This window comes from Cebus imitator, unplaced genomic scaffold, assembly GCF_001604975.1.
Source record: "Cebus imitator isolate Cc_AM_T3 unplaced genomic scaffold, Cebus_imitator-1.0 Scaffold613, whole genome shotgun sequence".
Lineage (NCBI taxonomy): Eukaryota > Metazoa > Chordata > Mammalia > Primates > Cebidae > Cebus > Cebus imitator.
The window spans coordinates 852,971-868,573 of record NW_016107928.1 but is presented as its reverse complement, the minus strand read 5'-3'; the positions used below and the strand labels follow the sequence as shown (position 1 = coordinate 868,573).

Here is a 15,603-nt window from a genome sequence, read left to right as displayed (position 1 = left end):
ATAACAGTGTGAAGAGACAACCCACAGAATGGGAGAAAATTCTGCAAAATATCCACCTGACAAGGGATTAATATCCAGAATACATAAGGAACTCAACTCAATAGCAAAATAAAACCAAATAACTCCACTTAAAAAATAAGCAAAATACCTGAATAGGCATTTCTCAAAAGAAGACATACAAATGGCCAAAAGGCATATGAAAAAATACAACATTACTAATCATCAAGGAAATGTAAATCAAAACCACAATGAAATATCATCTCACCCCAGTTAAAATGACTATTATCAAAAAGACAAATAACAGATGCTTGTGAGGATGTGGAGGAAGGGGAACCCTCATACACTGTTGGTGACCATGTGACTATGGCCACTACAGAGAACAGTATGGAGGTTCCTCAAACAAAAAACTAAAAATAGGCTGTGTGTGGTGGCTCACATATGTAATCCCAGCCTGGATAACACAGGGAGACCCTGTCTCTACAACAAATTAAAAAAAAACAAAAAAATTAGCCTGGCATACTAGTGCATGCCTGTGGTCACAGCTAATAAAGAGGATCACTTGAGCCCAGGAGGTTGAGGTTGCAAAGAGCCGTGACTGTGCCACTGCATTCCAGTCTAGGTGACAGAAAGAGACCTTGTCTCAAAACAAACAAACAAAAAACCCACTAACAACTAAAAATAGAATTGCCATATGATCCAGCAATTCCACTGCTGAGTATCTAACCAAGAGAAAGGAAATCAGCATACCAAAGCGATATCTGCACTCCCACATTTACTGCAGCACTATTCACAATAGCCAAGATACAGAATCAACCCAAGTGTCCATCAACAGTTTATGGATAAATAAAATACAGTAAATATATGCAATGGAATACTATTCAGCCATAAAAAAGAATGAAAGCCTGCCATTTGCAAGAGCATGTATGGAAGTGAAGGTCATCATGTTAAGTGAAATAAGCCAGGCATAGAAAGACAAATATTGCACATTCTCTCTCACATGTGGGAGCTAAAAAAGCGGATATTATGGAGGTAGAGAGTAGAATGGTGGTTAGGAGAAGCAGGGAAGGGGGAAGGAGGCATGAAGAAAAGTTGGTACAAAAATATAGTTAAAAGGAATAAATTCTAGTATTCGATAGTAAAGTACGGAGACTATAATTTGCAATAATTTATTGTATATTGAAAACAACCAAAAGAGAAGAACTGTAACATTCCCAACACAAAGAAAAATGTCTAAGGTACTGAATATCCCAATTATCCTGATCTGATCACTATATATATCAAAATATCACATGTACCCCCAAAATACGTACAACTATATCAATTAAAAAAAGAGTTAACACATAAAAACCCTTTAGAACAGTGCCTAGAAAGAAGACAGAAAAACACTCCAAAACACGCATTATGAGATATAGGTCAACTTCATGCCCAATACAGAAATCCTTTCCATCAGTTTTCCACTCAGTGCATTTCATAACGATACCTAAACTAGTAGAGCTCATCACTGAGCTAAAAACTACCTCCCTAAACCTTGTATCTTTTTTTTTTTTTTTTTTTTTTTTTTTTTTTTTTTTTTTTTTGGAGACAGAGTCTTGCTCTGTCACCCAGGCTGGAGTGCAGTGGCGTGATCTCTGCTCACTGTGACCTTCGCCTCCCGGGTTCAAGCAATTTTTCTGCCTCAGCCTCCCAAGTAGCTGGGATTACAGGGGCACACCACCACACCCAGCTAATTTTTGTAATTTTAGTAGAGACGGGGTTTCACCATGTTGGCCAGTTTTGCCAGGCTGGTCTTGAACTCCTGACCTCAGGTAATCCACCCGCCTCTGCCTCCCAAACTACCGGGATTACAGGCATGAGCCACCGTGCCCAGCCATCTTCTAATTCAATTCTAGAACAATAAAGTCTTCTCTCTCATGTCCTTCAAACAGGCTGTCAGTGGCCAACTGAAGACATAGTACCCAGAATTAATACCAACATCACACAAACATGTAAAAATGCTCTACAATCTCTTAGTGTTTTCAAACATGTTATTTGATTTTTGCAACTCTAAGAAATAGAACCAGATAATTACTATGACCTTAGAGATGAGAAAATTGAGGTTTAGGTTAAGATACTTGCCCAAAGAAAGTCAATAATCAGAAGAGCTGAAACAACAACACAAAAAGTATTTCTTCTAATTCTTAGTTAGACCCAGTATACAACATGACCCAGTGAAAATGCTACTTTCTATGACTAGTACAATGAATTTCTATCAATGCCACCAACCCTAACTTATTAGCAGCCATGACACTGCTAATACATTCTCAACTTCTGAACTGGCTTTTACTCAGATTTAGGCCATCTTAAGTCTCCCTTAACTCAGGTCACTGTAAAAATGCTTTTCAGACCAAAGTCAAGCTCAAAGAGTACCAAAGACCTTCCCTGAGAAAGACATGCATCAACCCTATTGGGATGCCACAGTTTATCCAGCCTCTACCGCTCCACTTAAACAATTAATGAAACACTCTCTAAACTACTTCACTGAACTCAAAATACACTAGCTTCAGCTACATTCCCTGAACTTAGAAATATAATTAACAAAGATGAAACTTGGCTGGGTGTGGTGGCTCATGCCTGTAATCTCCAGCAGTTTAGGAGGCGGAGGCAGAGGTGGGAGGATTGCTTGAAGCCAGGAGTTTGAAACCAGCCTGGGCAACAAAGTGAGACCCCTGCCTCTACAAAAACTCTTTAAAAATCACATGGGCACAGTAGTGTGTGCCTGTGGTCTCAACTACTCAGGGAGGCTGAGGTGGGAGGGCTGCTTGAGCCCAGAAGTTTGAGGTTGCAGTGAGCTGTGATTACACCAGTGTACTCCAGCCTGGGTGACAGAGTAAGATTCCATGTCTTAAAAATAAAGACATAAATGAAACTTGAGTTTTGAATAACTGATTAGTGAATCCATTCACATGGATGGACAGTCTTAGTTTACAAAGAACTAATCCATGTTGTTTTTAAGTATTCACACACCAGCTGTAAATATGTTCAATAATAATCTCCTTTAGAATTTAACACTGAATAAATGTTTCTGTAAACAAGATATACAAATGGCCAACAAGCATATGAAAACATGTTCAACATCATGGGTCATCAGGAAAACACAAATTAAAACTTTATTGAGATGCCACTTCATACCTACTAGGATGGCTAAATTCGAAAAATCAGGAAACAACAAGTGTTGGCATGGATGTAGCGAAACTGGAACTTCTACACATTGCTGGTGGAAATGTAAAATGGTGTGGCCACTTCGTAAAATAGGATGGCAGTTCCACAAAACGTTCAACAAAGAGTTACTATATGACCTAGCCATCCCACTCCTGGGTATACACTCAAAAGAAATAAAAGCATATGTCCAGACACTTGGATGTGACTATTTACAACAGCATTTGTCATAATAATCCAAAACTGGAAAGAACGCAAATGCCTATTAACTGATGAACAGATAAACAAAATGTAGTATTATCCATGCAATTCAGCCATAAAAAGGAATGAAGTACTGATACATTTTATGACACGAATCAATCTTGAAAATACTAAGCAAAAAAAAAAAAAAGCTAAATTAAAGAAGCCAATCACAACACAACACATTTGATTCCATTTATATGAAATGTTCAGAACAGGCACATCAATTGAGACAAAGTAGATTAGCAGCTGCTTAGGGCTGGAAGAGAGCTGGGGGGTGATAACTAATGGGCACAGGTTTTCTTTCTGAGGTGATTAAAATGTTTTAAAATTGACTGTGATGATGGTTGCACATATCTATGAATATAATAAAAACCACTGAACTGCATACTTTAAGTGGGTAAATTATATCTCAATAAAGCTACTGAAAAATAATCTCCAGAAGAATGACAGATATTTTCTCTTTTTCTTAGGCAAAATGTTATCCAAGTTATTTTATCGTTAGTCAAAGTTCCATAAACTGTGGATCTAAACACTCATAACACGTCTGGCACAGCCAAAGATCATTATCAAGAATCTCTAATAAAACTAGTTAAATAACATTAGGTTGAGAACGGAAGTGTTGAAACATGAACAATCCCTCTAATTCTCCTTGATGGACTTTATCCCTGACATAAACACATCTGTATCAGAAACAAAACTGCTGACAGGGTCAGTGCAAGATAGTGGAATAGAAGCCAGCACCAGTCACCCCCTCTCCAGGAACATGAAATTACAACTATCTGCACACAGAAAAGCACTATTGCAAAAATGAAAAGTCAGGTGAGCAATCACAGTGCTTGGTTTTAACTTCCTATCACTGAGGGAGGCATTGAGGACGGCAGGAAAGAGAGAGTCTTGAATCACTAACACCGCCCCTCCCCTACCACCCCAGCAAAGGCCCTGCTGTACAGAGCAAGAATCTATGTACTTAAGGGAGGGAAGAGAACAGTGACTGGGGGACTTTACATTGAACTCAGAGCTGCCCTGTCATAGTGGAGAGCAAAGCTGTGCTGGGCCAGCCAGCACCAGTGTACAGAAGGAGCATTTGGAGCAGCCTTGGCCAGAGAATTGCCCATCGCAGCGGTCAGAACTTCAGTTTCTCGGCAAGCCTTGCTACTATAGGCCAAAGTACTCTGGAGTCCTAGGTAAACATGAAAGGCAGTCTAGGACACAAGCACTGCAATTCCTAGGCAACTCCTAATGCTAGGCTGGGCTCAGGGCCACAGGACTGGGGTGGCACATGATCTAGGGATACACCAGCTGGGGGGACCAGGGAGTATTTGCACCACCCTTCCACAAACCCCAGGCAGCACAGCTTGCAACAACAAAAGAGATTCCTTTCTTCTGCTTGAGGAGAAGAGAGCAAAGAGTAGGGACTTTGTCCTGCATCTTGGATACCAGCTCAGCCACAGTAGGACAGGGCACCAGGCAGAGTGATGAGGCCCTATTCCAGGCCCTAGCACATGGATGACACAGACACACTGTGGGCCAGAAGGGTACCTGCTGCCTTGAAGGAAAGGACCAAATCCTGGCAGGATTCATCATCTGCTGAATAAAAGAGCCCTTGGGCCCTGAATAACCAGCAGCGATACTCAGGTAGTGTGCCGTGGACCTTGGGCTCCGAGATGTGCTGACTTCAGGTGCGACCAATCACATACTCAGCTGTAGTGGCTATGGTGAAAGACTCCTTCTGTTTGAGAAAAGCAGGGGGAAAAGTAAAGGGGACTTTGTTTTGCTCCTTAGGTACCAGCTCAGCCAAAGTTGGGTAGAGCACCAAGAAGGCTCTTGAGGTCCCCGAGTCCAGGCCTAGGCTCTTGGACAGCATTTCTGGACCTCCCCAGGGCCAGAGGGGAGCCCACTGCCCTGAAGGATGAGTCCCAGGCCTGGCAGTATTCACCACAAGCTGACTGAAGAACCCTTAGGTTTTAAGTGAACATCAGTGGTGGCTTAGCAGAACCCCCCACCATGGGCCGGCGACGGCCAAAGGGAGAGGCTCCTCTGCCTGTGGAAAGGGGATGGAAAAGCAGGAAAGACTTTTATTGTGGTTTGAGTGCCAGCTAGCCGCAGTAAGAAAAGAATATCAGGCAAATTACCAAGGTTTTTTGACTTTAATCCCTGGCCACTAGATAGCATCTTTGGGCCCACCCAAAGCCTGGGGAAACTTGCTACCCTGAAAAACACAAACCTGACTGGCTTCACCACCTGCTGATTATAAAGCCCTAGGGCCTGGAGTGAACATAAGTGGTAGCCAGGTAGTGGTTACAGTGGGCCTTGGGCAAGACCCAGTGCTGTGCTGGCTTCAGGTCTGACCAGGTGCACCCATGTGGTGGTGGTCACCTGGGTGCTTGCATCACCACATCCCCAGTCCCAGGTGGCTCAGCACAAAGAGCAAGACTTTGTTTGTTTGGAAGAAACTAAAGAAAAAGAACAAGAGTCTTTGGTTGGTAATCCAGAGAAACCTTCCAGATCTTATCCAAGACCATCAAGGCGGTACCTCCATGAGTAGGCAAAAACCACAGCATTATTGAGCTTGGGGCCCAAGTCCCTTCGAATATCTGGAAAGCCTCCTCAAGAAGGACAGGCACAAACAAGCCCAGACTGCAAAGACTACAATAAATACCTAACTCTTCAAGGCCCAGATCTAAAAGCATCAAGATCATTCAGGAAAACAGGATCTCATCAAACGAACAAAAGAAGGCACCAGGAACCAATCCTGGAGAAACAGATACATGTAATCTTTCAGACAGAGAATTCGAAATAGTTGTTTTGAAGAAACTCAAAGAAATTCAAGATATCACAGAGAATGAATTCGGAATTCTATCAGGTAAATTTAACAGAGATTGAAATAATTTTTTAAAATCAAGCAGAAATTTTACAGTTGAAAAATGCAATTGGCATACTGAAGAATGCATCAAAGTCTCTTAATAACAGAGCTCATCAACCAGAAGAAAGAATTAGTGAGCCTGAAGACAGGTTATTTGAAAATACACAGTAAGAAAAGACAAAAGACAAAAGAATGAAGCACACCTAAAAGATTTAGAAAATAGCCTCAAAAGGGCAAATCTCAGAGTTACTGGCCTTAAAGAGGAGGTAGAAACAGAGAGATAGGGGTAGTAAGTTTATTCAAAAGAATAATAACAGAGAACTTCCAAAACTTAGAGAAAGTATCAACAACATTCAAGTACAAGCAGATTTAGCCCAAAGGCGACTACCTCAAGGCATCTAATAATCAAACTCTCAAAGGTCAAGGATAAAGAAAGGATCCTAAAAGCAGCAAGAGAAAAGAAACAAGTAACATACAATGGAGCTCTCTAATACATTTGACAGGAGACTTTTCAGTGGAAACCTTACAGGCCAGGAGAGAGTGGCATGACATATTTAAAGTGCTGAAGGAAAAAAAAATTTATCCTAGGATAGCATATCTGGTAGCAATATCCTTCAAGCATGAAGGAAAAATAAACAAAAGCTGAGAGATTTCATTAACACTACACTTGTCCTACAAGAAATGCTAAAGGGAGTTCTTTAATCTGAAAGAACAGTATGTTAACAAGCAATGAGAAATCATCTGAAGGTACAAACCCACTGGTAATAGTAAGCACACAGAAAAACAGAATATTTTAACACTGTAATTGTACTATGTAAACTACTCCTATGTTCAGTAGAAAGGCTAAATGATGAACCAACAGGAAATCATAACTACAACAACTTTTAAAGACATAGAATTTTTCAAGACAATACGAACTAAAGAGAAACAACAAAAAGTTAAAAAGTGGGGAGATGAAGTTAAATTGCAGAGTTTTCATTAGTTTTCCTTTTGCATGTTTGTTTATGCAATCAAAGTTGTCATCAGTTTAAAATAATGGGTTATAAGATAGTATTTGCAAGCCTCACAGTAACCTCAAATCATATAATAGGCTGGGAGCTGTGGCTCACGCCTGTAATCCCAGCACTTTGGGAAGCTGAGGCAAGTGGATCACCTGAGGTCAGGAGTTCAAGGCCAGCTGGCCAACATGACAAAACCCTGTCTCTACTGAAAATACAAAAATTAGCAGGTGAGGTGGCACGAGCCTGTAATCCCAGCTACTCAGGAGGCTGAGACAGTAGAATCACTTGAACCCGGGAGTCAGAGGTTACAGTGGGCCGAGATCACACCACTGCACTCCAGCCTGGGCAACAGAGAGACTCCATCTCAGGAAAAAAGAAAAAAAAAAGATGGATACAAAAAATAAAAAACAAAAAATTATATCACCAGAGAAAAATCACCTTCACTAAAAAGACAGGGAGGAAGGAAAAAAGGAAGAGAAGACCACAAAACAGCCAGAAAACAAATAACAAAATGGCAGGAGTAAATGCTACTTATCAATAACAACACTGAATGTAAATAAACTAAACTCTCCAATAAAAAGGCACAGAGTGGCTGAAATGGATTTAAAAAAAGCAAGACTCAACAATCTGTTGCCCTTAAGAAACATACTTCACCTGTAAAGGCACAGATACATAAACTGAAAATAAAGGGATGGAAAAGGATTTATATTCCAATGGAAACCAAAAAGGAGTAGGAGTAGCTATACTTAGACAAAATAGATTTCAAGACAAAAACTATGCAAAGAGACAATGAAGGTCATTAATGATAATAGGAGCCAATTCAGCAAAAGGATATGATTGCAAATACATGTGTATCCAACACTGGAACACCCAGATATGTAAACCAAACATTAACATTACTAGAGTTAAAGAGTAAGATGTCAATACAATAATAGCTGGAGACTTCAACACCCCACCTTCAGCAATGGATGGATCTCCCAAACAGAAACTCAAGAGAGAAACATTGCACTTAATCTGCACTATGGAACAAATGGACCTAATAAATATTTATGGAACATTTTATCCAAAGGATGCAAGATATACATTCTTCTTCTCAGCACATAGATCACTCTCAAGGACAGACCATATGTTAGGCCACAAAGCAAGTCTTAAAACATTCAGAAAAACTCAAATAATATCAAGTATCTTCTCTGACCATAATGGAATAAAACTAGAAAACAATAACATGAGGAATTCTGGAAACTATACAAACACATGGAAACAATATGCTCCCAAATGAACAATGGGTCAATGAACAAATTAAGAAGAAAATTTAAAAATTTATTGTAATAAATAATGGAAACACAACATATCAAAACCTATGGGATACAGCACTAAGAGAGAAATTTAGAGTTATAAGTACCTACATCAAAAAGAAAAAAAACTTCAAATAAATAATCTAACAATGCACCTTAAAGATTATAAAAGCAAGAGAAACCTGAAACAAAAATTAAAAGAAATAATAAAGATCAGGACAGAAATAAATGAATTTGAAATGAAGAAAACAATACAAGAGATCAATGAAACAAGAAGTTGGTTTTTTGAAAAAATAAACAAAATTGACAAACCTTTACCCAGACTCACAAAGAACAAAAGGGAGAAGACCCAAATGAATAAAATCAAGGATGAAAAAGGAGACATTACAATTAATATCACGGAAATTCAAAGGATCATTAGTGGCTACTGTGAGCAACTATATGCCAATAAATTAGAAAATCTAGAAGAAATAAATTCCCAGACATATACAATCTGTGACCATTGAAGCATGAAGAAATCCAAAACCTGAATAAACCAATAACAAGTAATAAGATTGAAGCTATAACTCATTATTAATTAGAACTTGTCTCCCAGCAAAGAAAAGCCCAGGACCTTATGGCTTCACTACTGAATTCTACCAAACATTTAAAGAACTAATACCAATCCTACTTAAACTATTCCAAAAAGAGTGGAAGAGGGAAAACTTCCAAACTCATTCTACAAGGCCAGTATTATCCTGATACCAAAACCAGACACACATCAAAAAAAGAAAATTACAGGCCAATATATCTGATGAATATTGATGCAAAAATCCTCAACAAAATACTAGCAAACCAAATTCAACAAAACATTAAAAAGATTGTTCATCATGACCAAGTGGGATTTTTCTCCCTGCAATACAAAGATGGTTCACCATATACAAATCAATCAATGTGATATATCATATCAATAGAATGAAGGACAAAAACCATGTGATCATTTCAACTGATGCTGAAAACACATGTAAAGCATTCAACATCCCTTAATGATAAAAACCCTCAAAAAACTGGGTATAGAAGGAACACACCTCAACATAATAAAAGCCGTATTTGACAGACCCACAGCTAATATCATGCTAAATGGGAAAAACTGAAAGCCCTTCATTCAGATCTGGAACATGACAAGGATGTCCACTTTCACCACTACTATTCAACATAGTACTGGAAGTCCCAGCTAGAGCAATCAGACAAAAGAAGGAAATAAAGGGCAACCAAACTGGAAAGGAAGAAGTCAAATTATCCTTGTTTGCAGATAATATAATCTTATATTTGGAAAAACCTGAAGACCCCACCAAAAAACTATTAGAACTGATAAATTCAGTAAAGTTACAGGATAAAAAGTCAACATACAAAATATCAGCAATATTTCTATATGCCAACAGTGAACAATCTGAAAAAAAAAAAAATCAAGGTTTTACTCCTTAATGCTTCTTAAACATAGCATAAAACTTTATTTTTGGTAGATTTTAGTATCTTTGGTACACTGCACTGCATGTTACTTTGCATTCCAAAGAGCGATTCAACAGTCAAAAGACTATGAGGTTCTCGAAGGCAGGGACTATTCCTTATTGAAGACTCCATCCTCTGTGCCCTATACCCTGTGCTTAGTGGAAGTTTGGAGAGTTGATAAATAAATAAACAGAAAAATGTTTTTATCAGCCTCTGTGATCTTGAGGAACTCATGTAAATTCTAGGGACTTTATCATTTCATCATCTAAAAAACTGGAAAAAAAAATACTAACTCTGCCATTCTCACAGGATTGTCAAGAATTAATAAGCAAAATTTAACAGAGAAGCTTGCAAATTCTAAGGAATTGCACAAATATAAACTAACAATTTCTCCCCTTTAGTCCTAGTCTCATATTTAAAGTCTCCTCATGTAATGATGTCTCCAGATATCTCCCACTCTTCTTTCTGATCAGGTGTCCATAAACAAATATTAAGTTTCTACAGAAATATATATTATCATACAGAAACATGACTGTTCACATGTCACTAAAATCAGCAGGGATAAGTTAAAGCTAAATTGTAAAACTATGCCTATTACAACATTCAAAAAGTTATTTTATACAAAGTAAAATATAAAATTTAACTCACCGCACATTTTTCCACTTTGCCAGCATTATTGGCCCATTTCACTAAAGCTAATAATCGAACGAAGAGTTGGCGTGTCCGGCTAGCAAACTGCACTATTTCTATTTTCCTATAAAATAAAACAACGCTTAATGAACCAACATATTAGAAAGAGTATTTCACAATTTATTTCAACCGAGGGGGGAAAAAAAAATCAACCTTTGCTTACAACCACTACGAAATGAGCCACCTAAAATATTTAACTAAATATTAACTTTTATCACATTTTGTATACTATCTGTATGTTTTAGTTTTCACTTCAGAACAATAAACCCAATAGAATGTTTTAGCAATAAATCACATTTTTTAATTCATTTTATATTGTAACGAAAGTTGTTTACAAAAATGTACTAAATTTAGCATATGGCAGTATAAGTAAACTGGCTCACAGAAGGGATCAAATGAGGAGTTATGAATTATAAGTTCATAACTGAAATTAGGAGTAATTTAATTAGTAAGTAGTAACCCTTTTAGTAAGTGAAAAGAATTGAAATTGATCTTTACCAAAGCCTGAAACTGTATTCATTCTACAAAAGGGCACCATTTCCCATCCTGGACCAGCATGATTTTAAAGATTGAATAATTAAAGAACTTAAGTATGTAACTCTTTACCAAACTAATTTCAACGACAAGCTTGGATACATTAAAAAATATCCAAGTAAAGTTAAAGAAATTATGTTGAGTACCAAAAATAAAAGGTCTGTCCATATCTAGTTTTATCCTATACTCACTATTATTATTCCTTTTCCCTGAATACTCATCAGTACTTTTATCATCTCATCCTAAAGCCCCAAAAGCTTTACTTAAAGTTTATGTTGTCAATCAACGTGTTAGCTAGATCTCTCAACTTCATAGCAGCTACAAAACTTATTAATTATATCTTTCATGGTTTACTTTAAGATGCCGAAAAAAATATTCAACAAGCCAGGACTGATGACAGGACTCAGCAGGACACCAACCTCCCTCCAAGCAGACTCTGACCTATTAATCTTAGTACAGCTGTTCAATGACCTACAGATCCAATCCACATCTCTGCATCTTGCCAATGCCACCACCATGACGCAATGCACCAAAGTTCTTGCTGAAGTACAATCCTGACTGAAGGCTACAGAGGCTGGCTCCTACAGAGAGCATACATAGCCCACAAGCACCCTAAAAGGCTCTTAAAGATCAGCCAGCAATATGATTAGTGGTACTATAAAGGGAAGAATCAAGGGCATAATTATGACTCTTTGCCAGTGTCCATGAAAGATCATAAGACAAGATTGAAACACAGCAGAAATGTTAAACACATTAAGATCCGGGAGATCTCAGGGATGGGAACCTCCGTACCTTCTTCACTCTAACTGAGCAATGGCTTACAGAGGATGCAAGGTCTCTGCTCCTCTCACAGAGCAAACACACTTGTCTATTATTAATTCAGTTGCCCAAAGGCAGTCCTCTACTATAATGGAAATGTTCCCCTTTGTAAGCGATAGTAATGCAGTTTTCTGACACCATGTTGTCTCAAGTGATAGGGAACATGAGTCAGTTTTCCAAAGGCCCAGTTTCCCTTCATATCCCGGATTGGACAGAACACATCCTTGACTTAGCATTTTCCTCCTTCAATACTGACCGGCCAAACCATAACACAGGTTGCCTTAATTGTCTCTTCCACTTCTACCTTTTTGATCCATGTCTAATTTGATCAGAAGGTAAGCTGGGGTTGAAGAGTGCTGCCACTAAGAAATGCTAAAAAGTTGGCCGGGCACGGTGGCTCACACCTATGATCCCAGCACTTTGGGAGGCCGAGGTGGATGGATCACGAAGTCAAGAGATCAAGACCATCCTGGTCATCATGGTGAAACCCCACCTCTACTAAAAATACAAAAACTAGCTGGGCATGATGGTGTGCACCTGTAGTCCCAGCTACTCGGGAGGCTGAGGCAGAATTGCTTGAACCCAGGAGGCGGGGGCTGTGGTGAGCCAAGATCGCATCATTGCACTCCAGCCTGGGTAACAAGAGCAAAACTCCATCTCAAAGAAAAAAAAATGATAAAAAGCTGCCAAGTGACTTGGTATTTAAAAAAAAAAAAAAAATCAACCGAGGAGCTTAAGTAGTGCCAAAGACATGGTCAAGTAGTCTACACTGTAGTTACAATTTAAATCTCCAACATATGATTTATTTGGAACTTTAATGTAGCTTGTTCCTTTGGCCTCTGGAAACATACTAGCCTTGTGTTAAATCTTAAGCTCCAACCTCCAACTGCACCAAAATGTTAACTATGTAACAGTAGGAGAAGTAGGCAACTATCAATTCTCTAAAGTACTTAATAGCATCATTGTAGCAAGTGATAAATTAGCAGCCAACTTTCTAAAGCCAGTCTGCTGCTCCTCAGCACTTTCTTTTACAGACTATATTGTATGTCTTAGTATCACCCTTAGGGACTTGATCAGGTCAGTCACTCAATAAAGGTTTGTAGAATAGAAGATCTAGAACTGGTCCCACGCCAAGTATTGCTAAGGGTGAGGAAATTACATTTCCTAGGACTCCTTAAACACATGGTGTAAAAAATCATTCTAGACTCTTTGGGCCTATGTTTCTAATCCACAGCCCTACACCACCCATACCTACATACCAACACTCATATAGATTGATCAATAAAGAGACTTTAAGGTTTTTTCATACTCACCTTTCCACATCAGATTTCCTTGGCAGTCTAAGAAGAAAAAAAAAAAAAAAGAAAGAAAGTGATTAAATACATGCACACCTTCATTCTAAAGTGATAATAATCTTTACTTTTACTCTATTAAATATGTTAATGTTTCAGAAAAACTGGGTAAACAGCTACTACAGGCTCATATGGCTACCTATTCTTTTTTAGATTTGGCTGTAAGGCAAAAACCAACAAAAGAACATTTCTCTCCATTCAAAATGCTTCAAAACATATTGCATGAACCTCAAACGTTTAAAAAACCCAAGTTCCACATTAGCACACTATATCATAGGGTATCAGAGAAAAGATTACTTTAAGACCAAAAGGGTCACAGATGCAGAAGTACTTACTACTTGGTTGCCAGCCTCCCTGTATCCAATGGATACCTGTTTCCAAGCAATAATCCCTTCACATTGTGTTATGGTGGACAAAATTAGAAGTTAAGCATACAAAAGGGCCAATGTATATCAAGGGTTTTACAGTAATTGTGATGTTGCATGGTGGTTAGATGAAAAAAATTTTATTGCTTTTAAACAGCTCTAATAGGATTTTTATATTTCTTTTTGTTAGTCCTCCAATGCTGATAGCCAGCAACCAATGTCAACTTCTTCCCTGACAAGTTAGACCATTTAACACTCACGTCCACTGATGCCTAGAAAGATCCTTAATGCCTCCTGAATTGCCACATTCTGTTAACCTCTATCCCATGGTCCAAGATTTAATGGCCTAAACAACTCTCATGCCTCTCTCACAGCTAATCAGTTCTTAAAGCATACTCACTCAGCCACTCAGATTGTCTCCCACCCTTGTGCCACAGGAAAAGAAAAACTAAAACTACTTTCAGAGGTTCAAAGTACAAGGAGGAGAAAATATTAAAATGAGCTCTGGCTTATAGTTACAAGCTATTATTAGGGTAGACAGTGAGATGGGAGTTAAAGTTATGTTCAGGATGACAAAGCGAACTAGGTAGTGGCTGGAAGAGCCAGCAGAACCGAAGGATAAAGCAGAAATTACGGCCCTGCTAGAAGACTGCAAATAAAGACAGCTACTGGCAAGTTCCTCTACATGTCAAACCTCCTGAGAACACTCCTTGAGAAGCCACAGCCCTTGTTTTCACCTCAAGGGAGGGAGAATGAGAAAGACCTATGAGGGAGAGGAGGAGTAGAGTCTCTGGGGATAGAAAGAACAGGAATCATTGTTCCCGCTTCTTTTACCTGCCTCAGAGACCCCAAAAGGACCATCTCATGTCAGAAGTGGTATCATATCAGGGATAAAAGACAGGCTTTGCTGCCTGCCTCCCCTTTTCCCCATTCCTCCTAATCTATTTGAAATTCTTTTATGGATAAGAAAGCTACTATTTAGGGTAAAAGCCCTAAAATGCAAATGCTGGCAAGTAAGGCATAGAAACTTATTTACACCAAAGCACAATAAGACAAGTTTACATGACTGAGATCCTGGCATTTTCTGATTTTAATTAAAAGAATTAAAAAAAAAAAGGGGGGGCCAGGTGCGGTGGCTCACTCACACCTGTAATCCCAGCACTTTGGGAAGCTGAGGCGGGCAGATCGCTTGAGACCAGGAGTTTTGGACCAGCCTGGGCAACATGGTAACCCGCATCTCTACAAATAATACATATTAGCCAAGTGTGGTGGCAAGTAGTCCAGCTACCTGGGAGGCTGAAATGGAAGAATCATCTGAACCCTGTTAGTCGATGCTACAGTGAGCCATGATGGTGCCACTGAACTCCAGCCTGGGTGACAGAGAAAAACCCTGTCTCAAGAGTAGAACCTAGTTCTCTAAAAAGTCAAGGCAGAGAGTAAACTCTAGGAAGAGAGTATGTATGTTAAGGAGGAAGGGAGGTGGACAAGCAGAAGGAAAAAATCCAGAAATCTGAGGCGAAAACAAAACCACCTAAGTTGCCAACACTGTCCTTTTTACCTTCACTAGTTCACAGACAAGCATCAAATGTTACTGAAATAACTGTTTCCCTAAAGACTCAAAGTATACCTAGGACACTGGCTCTACATTAACATAGTAATCCTGACAGTTTCTAGGGAAAATACACTATTTAGGAACTTCCATGGTAAGTTCCCAAACTAATTTTATTAATAATTACCACAATCAAAATTGAAAAAAGT

At 38.8% G+C, this 15,603-nt stretch overlaps 1 protein-coding gene across 1 annotated transcript in view; it reads right to left on the bottom strand.

The window, feature by feature from the left end:
• The window catches only part of MED14 (mediator complex subunit 14), an 86,921-nt gene that overhangs the window by 67,604 nt on the left and 3,714 nt on the right, over positions 1-15,603 (bottom strand). The window contains exons 2-3 of the mRNA XM_017516981.2: positions 13,442-13,468; positions 10,734-10,839 (exon numbers count right to left, since the gene is read on the bottom strand). Of these exons, the coding sequence (XP_017372470.1) occupies positions 10,734-10,839; positions 13,442-13,468 (133 nt within the window). The remainder of the gene's footprint in view (positions 1-10,733; positions 10,840-13,441; positions 13,469-15,603) is intronic.